The 21,347-nt window shown below is 33.9% G+C and overlaps 1 protein-coding gene across 4 annotated transcripts in view; it reads right to left on the bottom strand.

The window, feature by feature from the left end:
- The window catches only part of Dmd (dystrophin), a 1,920,150-nt gene that overhangs the window by 769,556 nt on the left and 1,129,247 nt on the right, over nt 1-21,347 (bottom strand). For all 4 annotated transcript variants that reach the window (XM_036174407.1, XM_036174408.1, XM_036174405.1 and 1 more), the window contains 2 exons: nt 3,654-3,795; nt 1,359-1,508 (listed from right to left, as the gene is read on the bottom strand). In XM_036174407.1, the coding sequence (XP_036030300.1) occupies nt 1,359-1,508; nt 3,654-3,795 (292 nt within the window). The remainder of the gene's footprint in view (nt 1-1,358; nt 1,509-3,653; nt 3,796-21,347) is intronic.

The following is a 21,347-nucleotide window of genomic DNA, read 5'->3' as shown; positions in this document are numbered from 1 at the left end:
TTTAAGGGGGTTGGTTATAAATTGTTAATGGTCATATTGATTCTCTTTCTAAAGAAGAACAGGGGATATGATGTGAGGTGATGGAAATTTTTACAAACAGATGATGATTGTGATAATGGTTCTAATCAATGTCAAGGAATTTTATAATAAATTGCTTACTTGTTAATTTTGGTGATATATATGTTTTATGAATGATTTTAAATAATAAAGAAAAACTATTGCATTATATATTTTCAATAGATGAATTTTATGACAGGGTTAAGTATATATCAATGAACAACATAAAAAACAACAAAAAAGACTGTAAGGGTTATCATTGAGCTATGGCAGTCCTGGTTGATAAACAAACAACATTGAAGCAGATTCGTACATAGATATTCATTTGACACATTACAAATTTGTAACAATTATACAGTAGAGAAAATATTTCCTTTGAATAAATAAATGCTACTGGATCAAAAGTATATGGATTGCAATATAAGTAATTTATACAATTTGTTTTTTAAATATGTATTAAATTGATAAACATTTTGTATTTTACATCAATGTTAGCATGTGTACTGGGTGGAAAGACAAAGACTTGCAATAAGGTAACTGGAAATTAAATACCCTTTTGAGAATATTACCATGTACTGATTATCACTTAAGTCTATATTCTTGGTCTAAAACAGTAATTCTGCATCAAACTTCCTGAGCTTGAACACCTCTGCTGTAGATATTTGTATGCTGTGAAATGTTGCTCTGACTGATTGATAAATAGAATGCTGATTGGCTGGTAGCCAGGCAGGAAGTACAGTGTACCTGGCATAAGGAGAGAGGAGAAGTCTGGGGATTGGAATGCTGTGTCAGGAGATTTTGCCATCTGCACCGCCATGAGAAACAAGATGTAAAATTCCAGGAAGCTGCAAGCCACATGGCAATTTATAGATTAATAGAAATGGGTTAATTTAAGATATAATAACTAGATAGCAAGAATCCTGAACCATTAGGCCAAACAGTTTAAATAATATAAGTGTCTGTGTGATTATTTGGGTCTGAGTGGCTGTGGGTCTAAGCAGTACTGAAAAAAACTCCAGCTACACACCTCACTTCAATTTAATTGCTTTATCAATGTTTCAACATATGGAACAATTTTTCAAAAAAAGTGTTGGTTCACGCTTGGCCATTGATCATTAATGCAAAGTCATCCACTATCACAAATTGCTTTCCTTTTATATCAAACTATATAGCCAAATCAGATAGTCATGTTACAAACCAAAACAATAATCCACAATTCTGCTTTCTTACAAGAAAACACTCAAGACACAAACACTTGCAATACTTAACACATGTGGCAGAGAAGATGGTTAATGTCTTACCTTTATCCACTGGAGATTTGTCTGCTTGAGCTTATTTTCAAGTTTATCTTGCTCTTCTGGTCTTATGGGAGCACTTAAAAGTACTGCTTTTCCTGTTTCATTTAATTGTTTTAGAATTCCTTGGCGCAGGGGCAACTCTTCTGCCAGTAACTGGAACGGACACATACAACAACATTTAAAGTGAATTACAGTGCAACTCCAACTACTTCTGTGTCACTTTTATTGATTACTCTATCAGAGTGAAATGTCTTGACTGAAGGTCCACTGGCATGTGAAATAGCAAATACTTCCACAGAGCACAAAGCTGATGGGAACATCTGATTCTAATTAGATAAAACTCCTTACATATAACTACATTGTTTTATTCATTTGAGAGTGTTTTAAAGTACAAAATGTTAGATGAGATGTTGAGGAGTAAGCAGTCATTCCAAAAATGTATGCTTTATCAGCAACAGAACAATGTGAATAACTCCATCATGCACTCAGATATTTTAGCATATCATAACATATAACATTACACCCATGAGTAGATATCACATTTTCATATACATGCTGTGAGATACTGTGCTGATCTCTACAAATATTATCTCAGTTCATCTCTACATATGGAAATAAAATAATATGAAGTATAACTAATAATAATATCTATCTGAAGCATTATTATTCTCACTTTGTATAGAAGAAAACTAAGACAGGAGATTTAAATATAAGTTGCAAGGACACAAGACTAATAATTAATGAGTAGTAATTCAAACAGAGAAATTCACTCTGGAATTTAAATTTATAATCTTCCATTTAGCATCATATTGTTATTCCCTTTCCCCCTAGGCCCAAAAAACCACCATGATAGTCATAACTACATTTTATTTAGAAATTAAACATCTAATAAAGTAGCTACTAAAATTCAACAAAGTATGAAACTTCCTCAGTTGTTCATATAAGTCATTTTTCAAAAGGCACATATAGTTAATGGTTACAGAAACAGATGATGAACATCTTATCTATCTTTATAGTAAGTTCTTTTGGACAATATTATATAGGTTGTCCAAGGAGAACAAAAAAATCAATGCACATTTATTCATAAATGAATGTTGCCGAATATGTCTATAAAATGAACTATCAATTATATTTCTACATATGATACTCAATTCATTGAGGAAAGAATGGACTAGGCTTTTTTTCCCCCAAGGGTGCAATGGTATACAAATGGCTCACAAATTTTCAGTACTGAAATGTCAAATGAATAGTATAATATGTGATATTCAGTGTATCTTTAATATTTGTTTACTGAATTATGAAACTGTTTTACTTTGATAGGATGTAATATTTTTTCATTCAAAGAAATAGAATCCATTTGAAATATAATATACTTGAATAAACAAACTGAATCACTGATAAATAATTCTATTTCCATTTTATTGTATAACCATCTACGATGACAGGAAAAACAACCTGTTACAAAGATTCATATGAAGATTAAATAAATTTAGAGTTGTAAATAAATCTAATATTTGACACTGATAAAATATTAATTTTCAGTCCTCTTTCATTTATGAATTAAAATAATATAGTTCCCAAAGTCTTCCTTTTCTAAAACTAAAACCAGAAAAATTAAATTATCTGTACCATTAGGTTACATCAATGAGCCAGGTGAGGTAATATCAGATATCATAAAAATTCTCTTGAATATACTGTGTATCTATTTAACCAGTAGGTAATATGAACCAATGTGATGGTTTTGGTATTCACATAAAATATGCTAAAGCTAAACCCTACTTTGGGTTAGTGTAAAACCTTTAGTTAGTAGTTAAAGTTGTTTACTTGAAACCAAATATCTTCACTGAGAAATGATTTGCTTCTTTAGTGAGACTCATAGTCCTCAGCAAAGAAGCTTAAAGCAGATTGCAAAGTTGTTCCCATTTATATATAGATATTTTGATTTCATGCTTTACTCTTCAATTCTCAAAATCATTAAAGTTGTCTGAAACAAGTCTAAAATTAATTTTAAGAATTTTAAGTTAGTTTTCAAAATAACCACCATACACTATGCATGTATAAAGAAAATGTGTTTCTAAATGCACACACATATATATGTATGTATATATGTATGTGTATGTATGTATGCATGTATGTAGTTTGACATTCATTTAATAAAGAGAAAGTAAGACTGGGAGAAAACCACATTGATAAGTACTATAGAAAACATAATGGTCAGCAAATCAATTCAACACAGTAAAATAGATTTATATGTGCTTTATACAAATAGGCCCTGGGTATTTTAGTATACAAAATTACCTTCACTTGTTCAAGCTTTTCTTTTAGCTGCTGTTCATTTCCAAGTGGAGTATTAGTAATGTTATCTGCTTCTTCCAACCACAAAACAAATTCATTTAAATCTCTTTGAAATTCTGACAAGACATTCTTTTGTTCTTCAATCCTGTGGAAAGAATAATAAAATTATTGTAAATGGCATACCTGTCAAGGATTAAAAAACAAACAAACCGATCCCTCTCTTCTGTGATTGGTATGTAAAATGAGTATAAAATTTCTTAATAAAAAAGGTATGTTTTTTAAAATTTATTTTAATTTTACATATCAGCCATGGGTTCCCCTGTCCTCTTCCTCCCATCCCCGACTCTGCCTTCCACCCAGCCCCCCCAATTCCCATCTCCGCCAGGGCAAACAAAAAAGATATGTAAAAAAGATATACAATATTATTAATAATATATTTAAGAGTTTCATTCACTTTAAACAAAGTCATTTTAATATTTCAAATACAACAAAATTGTTCAAGAATGTAATGTTTTAAAAATTCCAATACCCTGTTATTACATTTGAGGAAGGCTTCACTACCTAGGCTGTGGCAACACTCAACATTAGAAAATTCTTGCTTGTGAGTGGCTGTCATAATATATTGTAAGGTATTTAGCATCATCTGTGGCCATGGTGTATGAGGTTCCCATTTTTGACAAGCAAGAATGTCTTGAGGCCTAATATTTCTTCCTGGCTGGAGGTGTGCAATTTTTTTTTCTCTTTGGGAAAACTACTGCAGTAGTACAAATGCACAATGTGAAGCTTTGCAAAAGGCTTAATTGAAGAATATTTTTTTTAATTTTTTGTTTTTTGGAGCTGAGGATCGAACCCAGGGCCTTATGCTTGCTAGGCGAGCGTTCTACCACTGAGCTAAATATCCAACCCCTTAATTTTTTTGAAGTTTATTTATTTATTGTGGACACAGAAGAGGGCACCAGATCTCATTACAGATGGTTGTGAGCCACCATGTGGTTCCTGGGAATTGAACTCAGGACCTCCAGAAGAGCAGTCAGTGCTCTTAACCTCTGAGCCATCTATCCAACCCTGAAGAATATTTTATGGCAAATTAAATGAAGAAAGTAAAAGCAAGGGTATAAAAGAAAAACACTATGCAAATGTTTCCAAACTATGACACAGTCTTTTCTGAAAAGAGACAAGAATAACAGAAATGACTTATAATTTATGATATCCTAGTGGATGTTTTTAATTATATAAATGCATATATTGTATACATTTTACTTAGTCATAAATTCACTTTTTGATATTGGATTGAAGGACTTATGGGTAGGCAGAATGGTTCATATTTAAAATGACTTACATTTGCTTTTGTCATCTTTTGAGAGATTTCATGCATGCCTTTAATTGGAATATAATATACATATAAAATGTACATATATAAAAATGGATGAATGAAAATGTAAAATTTAGACTTAGCATATGGAGAAAGAAATAGATTGTTATAAAACATACCCTGCTTCCTTCTCATTATCTCTAACTTCAAATGTATCCTGTAATCTGTCACCTTGATCATTTTGTAATGTAAGCATTATGTTAAGGTAATAATAACATATATCATTCTTTGTGTCTTGCATTTTTTAACTAAAATTTATGTTTATAATTTTACATATGTTTTCTTGTTTATTCATTCTCTTGGATATATAGTAATCACTAGTATTCAAGATGAGTGTTGATGCCAATTTGGGTTGTTTCTATGCTTTAAACTTTTACCTAATAATTGCTATTTTGCATCAAGATAATGAATGCTAATTGATAATTTGCTGCCTCTGATGAAATTTATTGACAGAAATAATTATATAGTATGCCTTATCTTGAGCATATCCCATCGTATGATAAGTAGTATCAAAGTTTTGCAGTAGTCTCCATTGTTGCAGTTATGTTTGCTGGTAATTTTGAACTGTGTGTGTGTGTTTTGCCCCATTTTATTTATTGAGTAATATTTATCTATAAAATATTCTTATCCTTCCTCTTCTTAACTCTCAAATTTGTATGTATTTCACTTTTTTTATCCACTTTTAAAAGAAAAATATTCAATAGTTTTTTATTGTAATTTCTATGTATATTTTTAATTCTTACAGAATTCTTTCCTTGATTTTTGTACAAGTGTTCCATTGAATTAGAAATTATCTTTTGGACTCTGGAAGAGAACTTGGTAACTTTAGACATGAAGACATATGAACATTCATCTGAATTCTTTTTTTTTCCTTTTTTTAAAATTTTATTCTATTTGTGTTTCAATTTCACACATCAGCCATGGGCTCCCCTGTCCTCCCCCTCCTTCTCTCATCCCCACCCTTCCCTCATCTCCTCCCCTCCATTCCCATGTCCTCCAGGGCCAAGACTCCCCTGGGGATTCATTTAAACCTGATGGATTCAGTACAGGCAGGTCCAGTCCCCTCCTTCCAGGCTGAGCAAAGTGTCCCTGTGTAAGCCCAAGGTTCCAAACAGCCAGCTCATGCACTAAGGACAGGTCCAGGTCCCACAGCCTGGATGCCTCCCAAACAGTTCAAGCTATTCGATTGTCTCACTTATCCAGAGGGCCTGCTCCAGCTAGGGGATCCACAGCCCCCGGGTCATAATTCATGTGCTTCCATTTGTTTGGCTATTTGTCACTGGGGATTTAGCTCAGGGGTAGAGCGCTTGCCTAGCAAGCACTAAGGCCGTGGGTTCTATCCTCAGCTAAAAAAACCAACCAAACAAACAAACAAACTCATCTGAATTCTTAACATTTTCTCTTTTACTTTCCAAAGTCTAGACTGAGTGGCTCTTAGGGCATATTTGGCTTGTGGTTTGATTTTATGTGGTTTCTGAACAAATATTTTATTTTCACCCTTCTTGATAACCACCGGGCTCTTTGCTGTGTTTTTTAAATATACTAGGCAGACTTACTCATTTCTCTGTCTCAAAGTCTTTTTCTTCAATTTCAAATATGATTTCCTGTCACCTCATCTAGGTTTTTCATGAAAATCCTATTGAAGACTGTGCTCCCCTCAATGTTTCTGTACTTCCTCTCTGTTTAGGGGTTTCTATTTAGACTAAAGTTAGCAAATTCCATCCTTTGGTTTTCCTTTTTGTTCCCCCTATCTCTCACACATGAAATAGTACTCCCTTAGTGAAGGCTTCTGTATGATTATGTGCTACAATAATTGTGTTTTCTGACAATGTCTGGCATAGAACAGATGCATAATAAATACATAACCAGTGAATAAATTAATGAGCATATCATTCTTTTCAGTTTTGTTTGACTTTCTGTTCTAATAGAAAGTTTCCCCCCCCCCTTTTTTTTAAATATGGGTTTTGAAATGTGGTATTTGTTTCCCACTGTGTACTATAGTGCTTCATTTAAAGACACTTTCAACCAGAGGATATTTGGTACCATCATTCTGGGTATGAACAAAATGGTGGTGTGTAGGTAGAGGAAAGCTGCCAGTTAATATGACACCACATAAAGGGTTGAAAACACAAGACAACTTTATTTCTCAGGCATATGTTTGTAAATATGAGTAAAACATAAGTTAAATGACTGAAATATTATTAGAATATTCTCCAAGTTTTGAGACTGGCTGTCCTGCATCAGTTTTTCTTTCAAGGCATGGGGGTGGGGAAGTAGAAATTTCTTGTAGTAGAATTATTACTACTGTTACTTCGATAAACCTTATAGGGAAATGGATTATCTAAGCTTCTGGAAGTTTGTTTTAGAATGTGGAACAGCACTGTTTACTTTCAGAATCTGGTCTTAGATGAGAAGCCTGAAGTGTAGAATAAAATCCCAAAAGCCTGTAGTAACTCAGATGATATCATTACGTGGTTAAATTCTTTTTTCTTTTTTGGTAAATTAGAAACATTTTATTCTCATAAAGGAAGAAACTATTCTATAAGCAATCTTCCTCCATTTCTACACCCCCAAATACTACTCAAATACAGGGAAACAAAATTAATTTTAATTCAGCACAATATAGAACTAATGTGATATTTTTATAACATGGATAAAGGGGTTCACTGTTTTACTGACTGCTTCACACTAAAGTTTGTATGTTTACACTCTTAAAAGTACTTAACCAGCTGGGAATTGTGGCACAGGCTTTAATCCCAGCATTCTGGAGACAGAGGCAGGCAGACCTCTATGAGTTTGAATCCATCCTGGTCTACAAAGTGAGTTCTTTATCCTTTTCTTCACTGTTAGGTGTTTTTAAAGAGGTTATATTCTGTAATTATTTGCATATTTATTTTATTCCAGATACATTTGTTTTCAGCAAAAATGTGTTAATTAATCTTAAATGCATTTAGAATTAATTCTTACAATGAAGTGTTTCTAGAAATTGATATTTCTTCTGCAAAATCAGTTCAATTGATTTATGAAGCATTCTTTTATCATTTTTGTACTATTAAATGTCTGTTATTGAATAATAATTTACCTGGGATCTTGTAACAAAACTCATGGAACATTTAAAACATATTTTATCTTTTAGAGGGTTAGCCTCTGCCGCCTTAGCTTTTTTGTTTGTTTGTTTGTTTTTTTTGTTTTTCGAGACAGGGTTTCTCTGTGTAGCTTTGTGCCTTTTCTGGAACTTGCTTTGGAGACCAGACTGGCCTCAAACTCAAAGAGATCCTCCTGCCTCTGCCTCCTGAGTGCTGGGATTAAAGTCCTGTGCCACCACTGCCCAGCGCCTTAGCTCTTTTAACCTAAATAATAGCCTACTTGGAAAATTATAAAATAAATCTATGTGAAGATTAGTGTAGTTGAAAATTACTATCTTTCAAATGTAATTCTGCTGTATTTTCTGATTGTAATTTTTGGGGGCACTGAGAATATTCAAGGTCCATTCATGCACAAAATATAATTAAATTCAGTTTATAATTAATCTTCAGTGTTAGGTTGAAAGGCAATAACCTGCAGATCATTTTATAGACTTTAACTGTACACTAATTCAGAAAACATTTTAAGAATCTCTGGATAGAAGAAATAATTAAGAACTAGAAGCCCATGGTTAAGAGCTTTGCTATCATCTCTTTATACAACAAAGAAAACTTTCTCCGATTTAATTTTTAAAAAGTATAACATTAAAAATATGAAAATATTTAGTAGTCATTTATTGTCTTGTATTTTCCGTACAATTCAAATACTATATAGAAACGTGGTACAAAAATTCCACTGGGACCTTGTATAATCTGCTTTTCCAAGCGAACATATTTTCTGAAAATTCAAGAGCCTCAACTTAAACTTTGAAAAGCTGCGATTTGAATTTATGTATTCAGATGATTGCAGAAAGCAACAGAACACAGCATTTCCAGGCTTGTCTCTTGACAGAACAGTTTAAATGTGTTTTATGTTGGCATTCATCAGATGAAGTATTTTTTTTTTTTGTTTATCTACTTGCTTAATGCTTATGTTAGGATTTATTCAGGCATGTGGTAGTAATAACAATGAATGGGATATTTAACATTTCCCATCTGCAATTAAATGGGAAATATTTTTCTTTTAGAGGCATTTCAATACATTTAGCTGTTCTTTTTGTCTTAAATAATGGTTTTTATCTGAAATATGGCTCCATTACCATTTATAGTATAAACATTGGTGATGCAATTGAAGGAAGTATATACCATGATAGGGGAGATTTGAATAATCAGAAAGAAAAAGTTATCAATGAAATGTAATGTAAATTCAATATATTTACCATTAACTCTCATGAATAGTTCTGTGGGGATGCTCTTATTGTGAGAGGAGGATACTATTTAATCTCCATGACATGATTTCTAATGTGACAGTACATGTATGTGCATTTATTTAGGGCTTAGGCCAAGCACTATATATTCCCATGTTGGAATCATTTCTAGTAGTAAACCTATACTTCATCTTGCTTAGCTAATTCTCTCAATGAAGAAAATAAATCTTAGATTTGTATACCTTATATGTAGACATGTGTTGATGTATCTCATTTTTACATAAGAATTTTCTCTCCAGGTGTTTTAGTGAATATTTAAATAAAAACTTTAGAAAATGCATATAGAACCATACATGCACACACACAATACTTAGTCACTTACAATACATGTGTTACTTTTAAATTGTGTAATTCATCATAGTAACTAGACTATTATGACATTTCTTCATTCATATTTCATTTATATAACTGTGTCCAAATTCTTAACATTAATGGAGTTTTCAACATGAGAGATAGATATTTTCAGTCTCCAACCTCAGTTTTCCAACAGATGTCATTGGCATCCTAATGTGATCTGTCCCATACTGCTGAATCCATGTACAATGATCCACTAAAAATTTAATTCCAAGTCCAACACACACACAGTTACATTATTATTGCAATGTAAAGAGTTTATTTTCTTTGGATTGTGTCCACAAATTATAAAATAACTACTTACCTGACTGTTTAAAGTTGTTTTTCTAAACCTTTGTCATTCTTATCTGATTCTTGACATTGTGATATATATAACAGCACAAAAGTATCCCTAGATTTTCTATGCTACCAGTTTTTAGCTTTGTACTATTCTGTCAGTTGACTTCTTCAAGTCATTAAAATAATCAACTGAAAGTAAGAATAGCCAGTATCTTGCCATTTGAGAACCTTTGGACATACATAAAATTAAAGTGACAAACCAGTTAACTTGGCCAGGTTGCTCTTCCCCTGTGAAGATTGAAATTCAGACACACTACTTATTGAAACAGCATGTTTTTCAGTGATGGATTATTGTTGTGTCCAAAAATTGTGTGCATGTTAATTTTTCATTATGATTTACTTTATTTAGTTTATTATTTGAAACATTCAAAATGTATACAATAAAAATATTCGTATCTTTCTTCTGTTTCTCTCTCTAGATTACCACTAGTTCCCCCCAACATGTCTCAACTTCCTGTCATCTTATTTTCAAGATAACCTACTAAATGCAGTTAGTGTTGTCCATATCTGTATGTCTATCAGGTCATATGCTACCAATGTCTAAAGCCTCAAAGAAGTTTGCTTAGTTTGCTCTCTCACTATAAATGAGTTTATCCTTAGGTAGATATGCTGTGGATATCGCTCTGTGTAAATAAAGTTCTGATTGGCCAGTGGTCAGGCAGGAAGTATAGGTGGGACAAGAGAGAAGAGAATTCTGGGATGTAGAAGGCTGGGGAGAGACACCGCCAGCCGCCACCATGAGAAACAACATGTAAAGACACTGGTAAGCCACACGCCATGTGGCAAAGTATAGATTAACAGAAATGGATTAATTTAAGATAGAAAAGGTAGATAACAAGCAGCCTGCCACGGCCATACAGTTTATAAACAATATAAGTTTCTGTGTGCTTTCTTGGTTGGGTCTGAGCGACTGTGGGACTGGCAGGTAAGAGAGATTTGTCCTGACTGTGGGCCAGGCAGGAAAACTCTAGCTACATAGATAACATATGAGGAGTCTTCAGGGCAGCTATCTATTTCTCATTATTAAATTACCATATTTTAAATAGGTTTGCAAATGGATGGCGCAAAGAATTGGCTGGAAAATGCCTAAAAGCCAAATACAAATCAAAATGTTTTTATCTAATCGAGGGTATTTGGACAAATTACTTAACTGCCACAAGGCTTCAGCTTCTTTGGCTTAATACTGGGACAAATGGCCGTCACCTCACAGTGTACTTGTAAGGACTTTGTTCATTAGCAGCTTTCAAAATATGGTAGATAAAATACAATGGATAAAATAAATGAGAAGAATATGAATAAGGAACTTTCTAGTTCTAACTCAATTTTGCCCAAGTATGCATGCTTATATGCATGGAAGTGTTTCTAACATCTGTAAGAGTGTACAAGCTAACTATCTGAATTCAGATTTTTGTGTGCCATCTGACAGCTCTACTTCTCTTTTCTGATAATCTATTTTGACATTTTTATTATGTGGAAATACAATTAAAATCTTGTTGTCAATCTGTGAGTATGTGTGTAACCAGGTTTGACCAGATCTAGGTGAAGTATATGTATGACTACAATATAGCAAACATTTGTCATGGTTAATTAGTGTGTGGTGTAATATAGAAATGGCCTCTGTGTGTACAATCTGAATTCTATTGCTGGAGAATAGAGATACTAAACAAGGCAAAGAAATAAAGTATATAGATGCTGGAATAGTATGAAATGCTTTAGCAAAGAGTGATAAGGAATGTTGAATAAGTGTCAAAGAGTGGTCAAAATCCAATGTTGACTAGGAAAGGCCTCATTGAGAGCTACCTGAATCAACATTTGGAGGAAAGCTACTTGTTCACCAGAACAGTTTGAATGCCTGAACATTTCCCATATTGTGTTTAGCCACTAAAATGTGTTTATTTAATAAGAATATAATAAAACATGATGTGATAAAACAACAACTAACTCATCAGAATTAGAGAAAACAAATAGTAAGAAAAGAGCTTAAGAGAGCTCATTCATTCACACACTCAAGAATTCCATAAAAACACTAAAGTGGAAGCCATAATATATATGCATAAGACCTAGTACAGACCCATGAAGTCCCTGTATCTGCTGCCTCAGTCTCTGTGAGTGCATATGAACTTTGTTCATGTTGATATAGGTCTTTGTTTCCTTGGGTTTCTCCATCCCTTACGGTTCTTACACTCTTTCAGTCTCCTCTTTAGTGGAGTTCTCTGAGCTCTGCAGGAAGGGACTTGATGGAGACCTTTCATTTAGGACTGAGTGTTCCAAGGTTTCTCACCCCCTACATAATATCTGGCTGTGGGTCTCTGTATTTGTTCCCTGTGGTATAGGAGGAAGCTTCTCTGATAGTGGCTAAGCAAGGCACTTATAATATTTGTCTTTTTGATAGCAACTTGAAGTAGATTAAGTAATAAAGAAATAATATAGGTAAGGGAACACACAATGTAAACCCTGTGAGAAAGAATATTCTAAGCAGAGAAAATAAGTACAAAGATCCTGAGGCAGGAAAATAGAACCTCTACAAAAATGATAGACACTGAATAAGTCAACATCATATTTGAAATGTAATGGAGAGAAAGTAGTGGGGGCCAAAAGTCCAAGTCTTTAGAGGTCCTAACTCAATCCCCAAACATTCATATTCATATTCCTATAAAATGCACTTTGTAAATTAAAACTATGTCAATTTAAAATGCAATAAAACATAGGAAATATTTAGTAAAACAACTTATGTCTCTGGTTCATTTATCTCCTTTTAAAATCTCTTTTAAAGCTCTGTTCATATTATTCTTTCTTCCTAACCACAATTTAACTTCTTTTATAGTTTTACTTCTTTAATTGCCACTTACTGATGTTTCTCTTGGTATTATGGTGATTACTGTAACTACATAGTTTAATTATTTGAGGTACTCATGACTTTTATTTCATGAAAACTCATCTGTTATTCTGCGCTATATACAGTGTAAATACATCTATACAGAAGGAAAGCCAAATACACACATAAACATTCTGAGTGAGAGATAGATACATAGAGGATGAAAAAGAAAGGGAATGGGGAGGGCAGGAAGAGTGGGGGGAGAGGACACTGTTCAGCACTTTCATCTTGGAGAAGAAAGGGCAAAGTGTATTTCTATTTCATTTATTTGGCATCTGAACACAATCCTGGGTAAGTTCTTCAGAACTGCAGGTTACTATTGTTTAAAACATTATAGCCATAGGAGGTACAAGAATAGCTGCATTCCCTCAAATAGCAGTTCCTGAAGGGGAATGTGGGAACCCCATAGGCTTCTTGAGAAGCATGCAGGGAGTCAGTCTGTGAGGTCAGAACTCTTCTACTAACATACTAAGCTATTATTTGTCTTTTGGACTTTCATTCTTTTATGAGGTTTTTAGAGGAAACATGATTTGAGATATGCAATAGGATGAATGCAGAATTACATATAAGAAACAACTATCTTGTCTTAAGCTAAGCATAAAGATTTTGCAAATTCCCAAAATAATGTAATTTCTCTCATTATATATTTTCTACCATAAATATATATTTATTTTACCAAAACATTTGTTTTAATATCAACATAACCCTTTTTCCTTGATAATCTACATAATCCCAAAATGTGGAATCTTGATCAATCCTTAAGCATGCAAAAGTGCCTTGGACCCAGAAGTTTAAAAATCATTGCTGAAGATATGACTATTTAGAATTGAAATACAGAATAAGCTAAGATAATTGGTTTATTATTTTTTAGGAAATATATACTTTTTACTAGGCATAAATCATCAAAGCTCATAAAGCTCATTTTGCATTTCAAGAGCACCAAGATAGAAAAGAGCTCAAACAATGAAATAACAACAGCATGAAATTAAAAATAAAATCATCTATTATCATGAAGAACTCTATAATAAACTTTTCAATTGGAGTCCACAGTTTTGTCCATCAGTTTCCAAGAGACAAGGTGAATAATGTAGGCTAAACACTATGAGGGATATCTTTTAGAGTTTAGGAACTATTAAAGTATCTATTTGGAATCTATATACTTTGCTGGGCTGAATAGGGCACATTCAAAAGTTACACCCTGATGTCCCAGGGATTGTTAAACACTGACTCACATTAGCCTGCTACTAATTTAATATTTTGCATTAATAAATATTTGCAAATCAACAATGCATCAGGCACTATATTTGCTACAAGATAATTATAAATTGTTACTGGGCTAGTCAGAGATGGTGATTGTGTTCATAAATTTGATTCTTTAAATTGTAATAAGCATAACTAAGTATCAAGTGATATTTATTACATTACTACTAAGTACCAGACACTTAATACTACTTGGAGAGTGAGAGATAGGAAACAAAGACGCAATAACTATATGGAGCATGGTATAGTATTGTGGATTGTGTAGGCATTAAATTGATAATCACAGGAAGAAGTATGTTACTATGAACTGTAAGTGTACAAGTCAAACAAGATTATTATAAGAGAATTTTATTTATAATCTGGGATCTGAGGACTATGGTAAGTATATTGTATGTTAAGAAACAAATTGTTTCAGTAGGTATAGTTATTTTAGTTTTGGATACCATGTCACACTGTAGAATGTTTAACAAGTTTTAGAAACTTCACTTACAGGTAATGCATGCAAAAGGCAAGGTAAATTAGTAATTGTACTAAGTAAAAATACAAAATAACTAATTATCACTATCAAAATTTAGAATTTTTTCTCCAGAGCTCCTGAGTGAAAATATTCAATGTCAGAACAAATATCCTTGCAGTTATTTGCAGTGTAATCTTTTCCTAATGAGAAGAATCAGTGGTCTTATGCTGAGCAAGAGAGAGTAATTCAATGAGTCTCTCTGAGTAAGGGAAATTGAAACTGAGCCCTGAAAACATGTGCACATTGGTTGGATGCCATATATGAGAAAATCTTCAACATTACCTTTTCTCAAGGTAGAAAAATGCTTAGAAATTCCAACGAACTGAAAGTATTCACACTTGGTGTGTAGGTAAATAACTGTAATCATAGTGTTAATGAAGGGATGTGATCAAGAGATCCAGGCTGGGCTGAGCTACTCAGTGAGACTGAAACAAATCTGAAAGTAGACTGAAGTAAGGGGAAAGAAGCTTGTGGTGGCTAACATGTGGTCATCAAGGTGAATAACAGAGAGGAGTAGTCAAGTGTCAGGAGGGCACAGTAAGAATTTTAAATATACTCATTTCCCAATAGGAAACAGCCTACTAAGGATACTAATAATTGAAAGGGGAGACTTACCTCTCAGGAGCATAAATACTAATCTCATCCCAGGGAACATGTTCACTAGATGAAGAAGGGGACTGGACTTGCTAAAAAGTGTGATAGTACAGAGAATGGCATGATAGCCTGTTTAATGAAAGAGAGTGGGATGAGATAGTACTGGAAAGATAAGACTAGGCTGGATTCCAAAGAGCTTGACAATGTTAGAGATGCCTAGTGACTTGAGTTTAATGATGGAGGAAAAGAAACACTTCACTTGCAGGTTGTTCTCTGTCCTATACACAAACAGCATGAAACACAATACCCCCAAACATGTACACACACACACACACACACACACAGACACACACACACACACACACACACACACACACACACATATACATGAGCACTAAAGAAATAAATAAGTGAATGAAATCAAACAAAAGGGGCTCTAAATATTTCTCAATATTAATATATTGTCTCAGTAGTACCAAATATTCACTGGAGTTTTATTAGAAAAAGCATGGCATGATAATGTTTATGTTTTAAACAACAAATTTATTAATCATTAGGAATATCTTAAGACTACTTGCATAAATGTGTTTTGTTTATATAAAGTATGCTTCTCAATCATCTCTAGGAATTAAGATTTGACCCTACATGGACTTTATTACTGCTATATTTATTATCCAGATCAATAATCACTTTTACTAAATACTGAACATATGATACAGGAGAACTTCAAAAGTATTCCAAGTACATCCTAAAGACTGATTTTCACCTATAAATAGACTACTTCATTTAACTAAATATTAAATCCAAATTTGAATACAAGTGATTCCTGCAAGGATTGTTATAAACAATAGAATCACTGAGGTAGATCAATGAATCTACTCTGAGAAAAAGATGAAGAAATAATAGGATAAATGGGTAGATGATTGAATCTACTCTAAAAAAGAAAAAGGGGGAAGATATAAATATGACAAAAGGTAGACTACTGAATCTACATTTAAAAAGGAACTACTTAGGGTGTTTGGCCATCCAATCACCAGAGTAGGTCAGATCAGGCTTTCTCTCGACCATTGCCAGCAGTCTACAGAGGATGTATCCTTGTGGACTTCTGGGGACCTCTCCAGCACTCTGCCTATTCCCGTTCTCACGTGGTCACCCTAACAGTCGTGCTGGAACTCTCATCCAATAACTGATGGAAGTGGATGCAGAGATCCTCAGCCAGGACTCAAGTGGAGCTCCAGGAATCCAATTGTCCAGAAAGAGGAGGGAATGTAAGAGCGTGAGTTGTTGAGACCAAAATTGGAGAGGCACAGGGACAAATAGCCAAATGAATGGAAGCACATGAATTATGAACCAAAAGCTGTGGAGCCCCCATCTGGATCAGGCCCTCTGGATAAGTGAGACAATTGAATAGCTTGAACTGTTTGGGAGGCACCCAGTCTGTGGGGCCGGGACCTGTCCTTAGTGCATGAGCTGGCTGTTTGGAAACTTGGGCTTACACAGGGACACTTTACTCAGCCTGGAAGGAGGGGACTGGACTTTCCTGTACTGAATCCACTAGTTTAAATGAATCCCCAGGGGAGTCTTGGCCTTGGAGAAGATGGGAATGGAGGGGAGGGCTTGGAGGTAAGGTTGGGACAGGGGAACCCATGGCTGATATGTAAAATTAAAACACAAATATAATAATAAAAAAGGAACTACTTATTTTAAATAAGATAAGTAATGAAAATTTTTTGTCTGATTTATCAAATATTATTGGACTGGACATCGTCAACATATATATATAATGGAGTTTTTATCTGAATCTTTCAAATGTTAATGGACTAGACACCGTTCATGTAATTTTTGACTGTATATATTGTATATACTTATTTGATAGTTTTTCTTGTATTAGTTATAAGCTTTTTAAATTTTAGACAAAAAACGGGAAATGTGGTATTGTGTTCCCCTGAAATATTGTGCACCCTAATAAATTTATCTGGGGTCATAGAACAGACAGCCACTAGATACAGAGGCTAGAAAATGGTGGCATTCATGACTTTAATCTTAGCATTTCAGAGACAGAAATCCCACTGGATCTCTGTGAGTTCAAGGCCATATTGGAAACAGCCAAGTGTGGTGACACATGCCTTTAATCCCAGGGAGTGAAGGTAGAAAACAAAGGTATATAAGGCATGAAGGCCACAAACTAGAAGCATGAGGCTGGTTAAGCATTCAGGCTTTGGAGCAGCACAGTCAGCTGAGATTCATTTGGATGAGGACTCAGAAGTTTGTAGTCTGAGGAAACAAGACCAGCTGAGGAACTGGCAAGGTGAGGAAGCTGTGGCTTGTTCTGCTTCTCTGATCTTCCAGCATTCACCCCAATAATTGGCCTCAGGTTTGATTTCATTAATAAGACTCTTTAAGATTCCTGCTACAAATCACAGATGCCAGGGGTAAAGAATAATACATCAACACATGGGTCCTGGTACTTGGTTCAATAGGGCAGGCAACAGAATGTCATAGTATAGAGAAGAAAATTCCCCTGTAGGTTGCTGAAGATTGAGGCGAGCTTCTCTCTTTCATTGGAAGTTGCCAAGCATCACTTTCCTCATGAATATAAGATGGAAGTTGATGATTTATTAAAAATATATCATTTCCTCACTGTATGTCTTCAAAAGGCAAAATATAATGAAAACATTAGTCAAGGAAAAGGTCATGTGCTAAGGAATATTGCAGGTACATATTTGCATCATGCAAATATCACACAGAAAAATAAGTCTACATCACAAGGAGGAAAGATAAATCACTAGACTCTAAGGGCAATAGATGTCCATAAAGGTCCTAAAAAATTCAAAACCTAAATTTAGTTAAAAAAATGGGTACCTATATAGACATCTTTATTTTAGAAGCTTTATTAAAATTTAATTTATAAACACAGGAATCTTCACATGAAATGTATACAATTTGATGAGTTAAGGCACTGGCATAATTCCGTACAGCAATCAATAAAATCAAGTTAATAAACATACCCATAAACTCCAAAGTTTTTGAAAATTATTTCTTCTTCATTTTTAAATCTGAAAGCACAAAGTTTCAAATAGCATATCTCCATAACTTATTCATTACATCACTGAAGGTTTGAACACATCAAATAATGGCTTCTAGTTACCGTCTTGACTATCCCCTGAAAACTACGCTGTAAAATCTACTTCTATTAACTATTTCAGCTACCTCATATATTTAATAAATGCAGTATTTGTACTTCTGTGATGAACATGTTTCATTTTTTACAGTATTTTAGATGTTGTCACGGCTGTATTTCCTTAATTTCTAAGGCTAAACAATATTCTATCCTGTGAATATGGCATGTTTTCTTCATCCACTCATTTGTCAATGTACATTTATGCTGATTTCATATTTTGGGTAGTGTGAATAATGCTTTACAGAATGTAAGAATATTAATTGCCCATCAATATCTTGATTCCATTTTCTGTGGCTATGTACCCAAAAGTGATACTCTTCCATAATATGGCAGTTCTATTTTTAATTTTAAAGGAATCATCATCAGCTTCACTATTTTTTTTACTCAGCAAATTCCAAATATGGCGTTTTCCTCACATCATCACCAATAATTTTCTTTTTAAAAAATAATTAGTATCATAGCAGTTGGAAAATGCAATTTGCATGGTTTGTTTTGCACTGTTCTGTTAATTTATGATGATGATCATCATTTTACATTTTGGTTGGCCATTTCGTATACTTTCACTGGAGAAATGTCCATTCAAGTCCTTTTAGAAGTAGTTTATTTGCATTTTTGCCACCAAACTATAAAAAAAACAGCTCTACTTTGGTCTACTAACAAGAAACTATCTAAAAGGACAGTTAAGAAAAATTCCACTTGCAATAGTTTCAAGAAGGATAAATATGTAAGAATATGCTTTAAAAGATTTGTATATTGATTTCTAAAACATTGGAATAAACTATGTAAGACACAAATACAATATCTCATTAATAGATTGGAAAAGTGATCTTGTTAAAATTTCTTTATTACCCCCAAACAACATGCATATTTAATGTGATTTCCTTTTAATGGAAGTACAATTGTAGCACGAATCTTAAAGGGTCTTATTAATGAAAACAAATCCAGAACCAGGTATTGGGGTGAACACTGAAAAATTAGAGAAACAGAACCAGCCACAGCTAACCTCACTTCGCCAATTCCTCAGGTGATCTCCTTTCCTCAAACTGGAAGCCTCTAAGTCTGCATCTGAGTGGATCTCACCTGAACTGCTGCTAAAAGCCTAAAAGCTTAACAAAGGCTCTAGTTCCCGGTGTGAGATACCATTTTCTGGCCTCTATGTCAATCTAGACCCCAGATAAGTTTATTAGGATGCACAATATATTGGGGAACACAATATATCACCACATACAATAAAATCTTAAAATTTAAATGAAAACACATAATACCACCAATGTTCACTGCAATCTTAAGACGAACAAAAGTGGAGGCATTACACCCTCTGATTTAAAAATGTAGTGGAATGCAATCATGATCACTTTTTCAATTTTTGTTTGGTCTGCTTTGGACATTTACATTTCTATATAGATTTAAATTCCCATAAAATTTCTGCTAGGATATTAATAGAAATGTTTTTAATCTAAATATAATGTTTCAAAACTCTGTGATCTTACATTGAATCTTTCCTTCCAGAAGATAAAATTGGCTCTCCTTTATTTAGATTTTCTTTATTCCTTTCCGCAATGTTATATACTTTTCATGGTAGAAAATTTTTGCTTGTAATATATTTATTCCTCATTATTGCACTCACACTACAAAGAATTGTAATTATTTAAGTTTCATTGTCACTTGTCAATTTTGACCTATTTCTCTGGCTATTTTTAAGCTATTTCCATTCACATGCTAAAAGCTTATTTGTTACTGGTCTCTGTTGAGTGGTGTTTTTTGAGCCTCAATATACTGGCAAGGTGTCTTATTTATTCAAGCAAGTATTTTTTAACTCCTTATTTTTTCTCATTTTTTCCTAGAATACCAAAACACGCATGTCAACACATTCAACATTTTCCTGTGGGACTCTGTGTCCTTGTTATTTTCTATATTCTTTTATTCTCTTTATTCTAAATATGACCTCTGCTTAGACTACTAGCAATAGTTGAGAGGTTGCCTGAACTGACCTACTCTGGTAATCAAATTAGTGAATACCCTAACTGTCATCATAGAGCTTTCATCCAATAATTGATGGAAGCAGATGCAGAGATCCATGGCCAGGAGCCAGGCCTAGCTCCAGTAGTCAAATCAATGTGAGAGAGAAGGGATTCTATGAGCAAAGTACATTGAGATCATGATGGAAAAACATACAGACATGGCCAACCAAACTAATGGAAATGCATGAACTGTGGACTAATAGCTGTGGAGGCCCCATAGGACTGGACTAGGCCCTCTGGATAAGTGAGACAATTGTTTAGTTTGAACTGTTTAGGGTGCCCCAAGGCAGTGGGATCAGGATCCATCCCTGGTGCATGAGTGGGCATTTTGGAGCCCATTGCCTGTGGTGGGAAACCTTGAGCAGCCTTGGAGCAGGGAGGAGGGGCTTGGACCTGCCTCAACTGAATATACCAGGCTCTGCTGTCTCCCCATGGGAGAACTTGCATTGGAGGATGTAGGAATGGGGGACTGGGTTGGGGGGAAGGTTGGGGAACAGGAGGAGGGAAGAGGGGGGTGTCTGTGGTTGGTATATAAAATGAATAGACAATTGCTTAATAATCAAAATAAAAAACAAAAGATTTGATAATTTCTATAGATAATGTTTATTGATTCTTTCATCTGTCAAGTCTGCCCTTAAACTCATAGAAGAATTTATTTAAATTATGCTTTTCAATTCCAAAAGATCTGTGTGGTCTCTGATTTGATGTTATTAACATTATACTATTTTGCTTTACACATAACTGCCTTTCCTCATGTGATGGTATTTGTTAGTAGGATAATTAGATTCTCTTTT

This window comes from Onychomys torridus, chromosome X (assembly GCF_903995425.1).
Source record: "Onychomys torridus chromosome X, mOncTor1.1, whole genome shotgun sequence".
NCBI classification, from domain to species: domain Eukaryota; kingdom Metazoa; phylum Chordata; class Mammalia; order Rodentia; family Cricetidae; genus Onychomys; species Onychomys torridus.
This window is presented reverse-complemented; position numbering and strand designations above follow the sequence as displayed.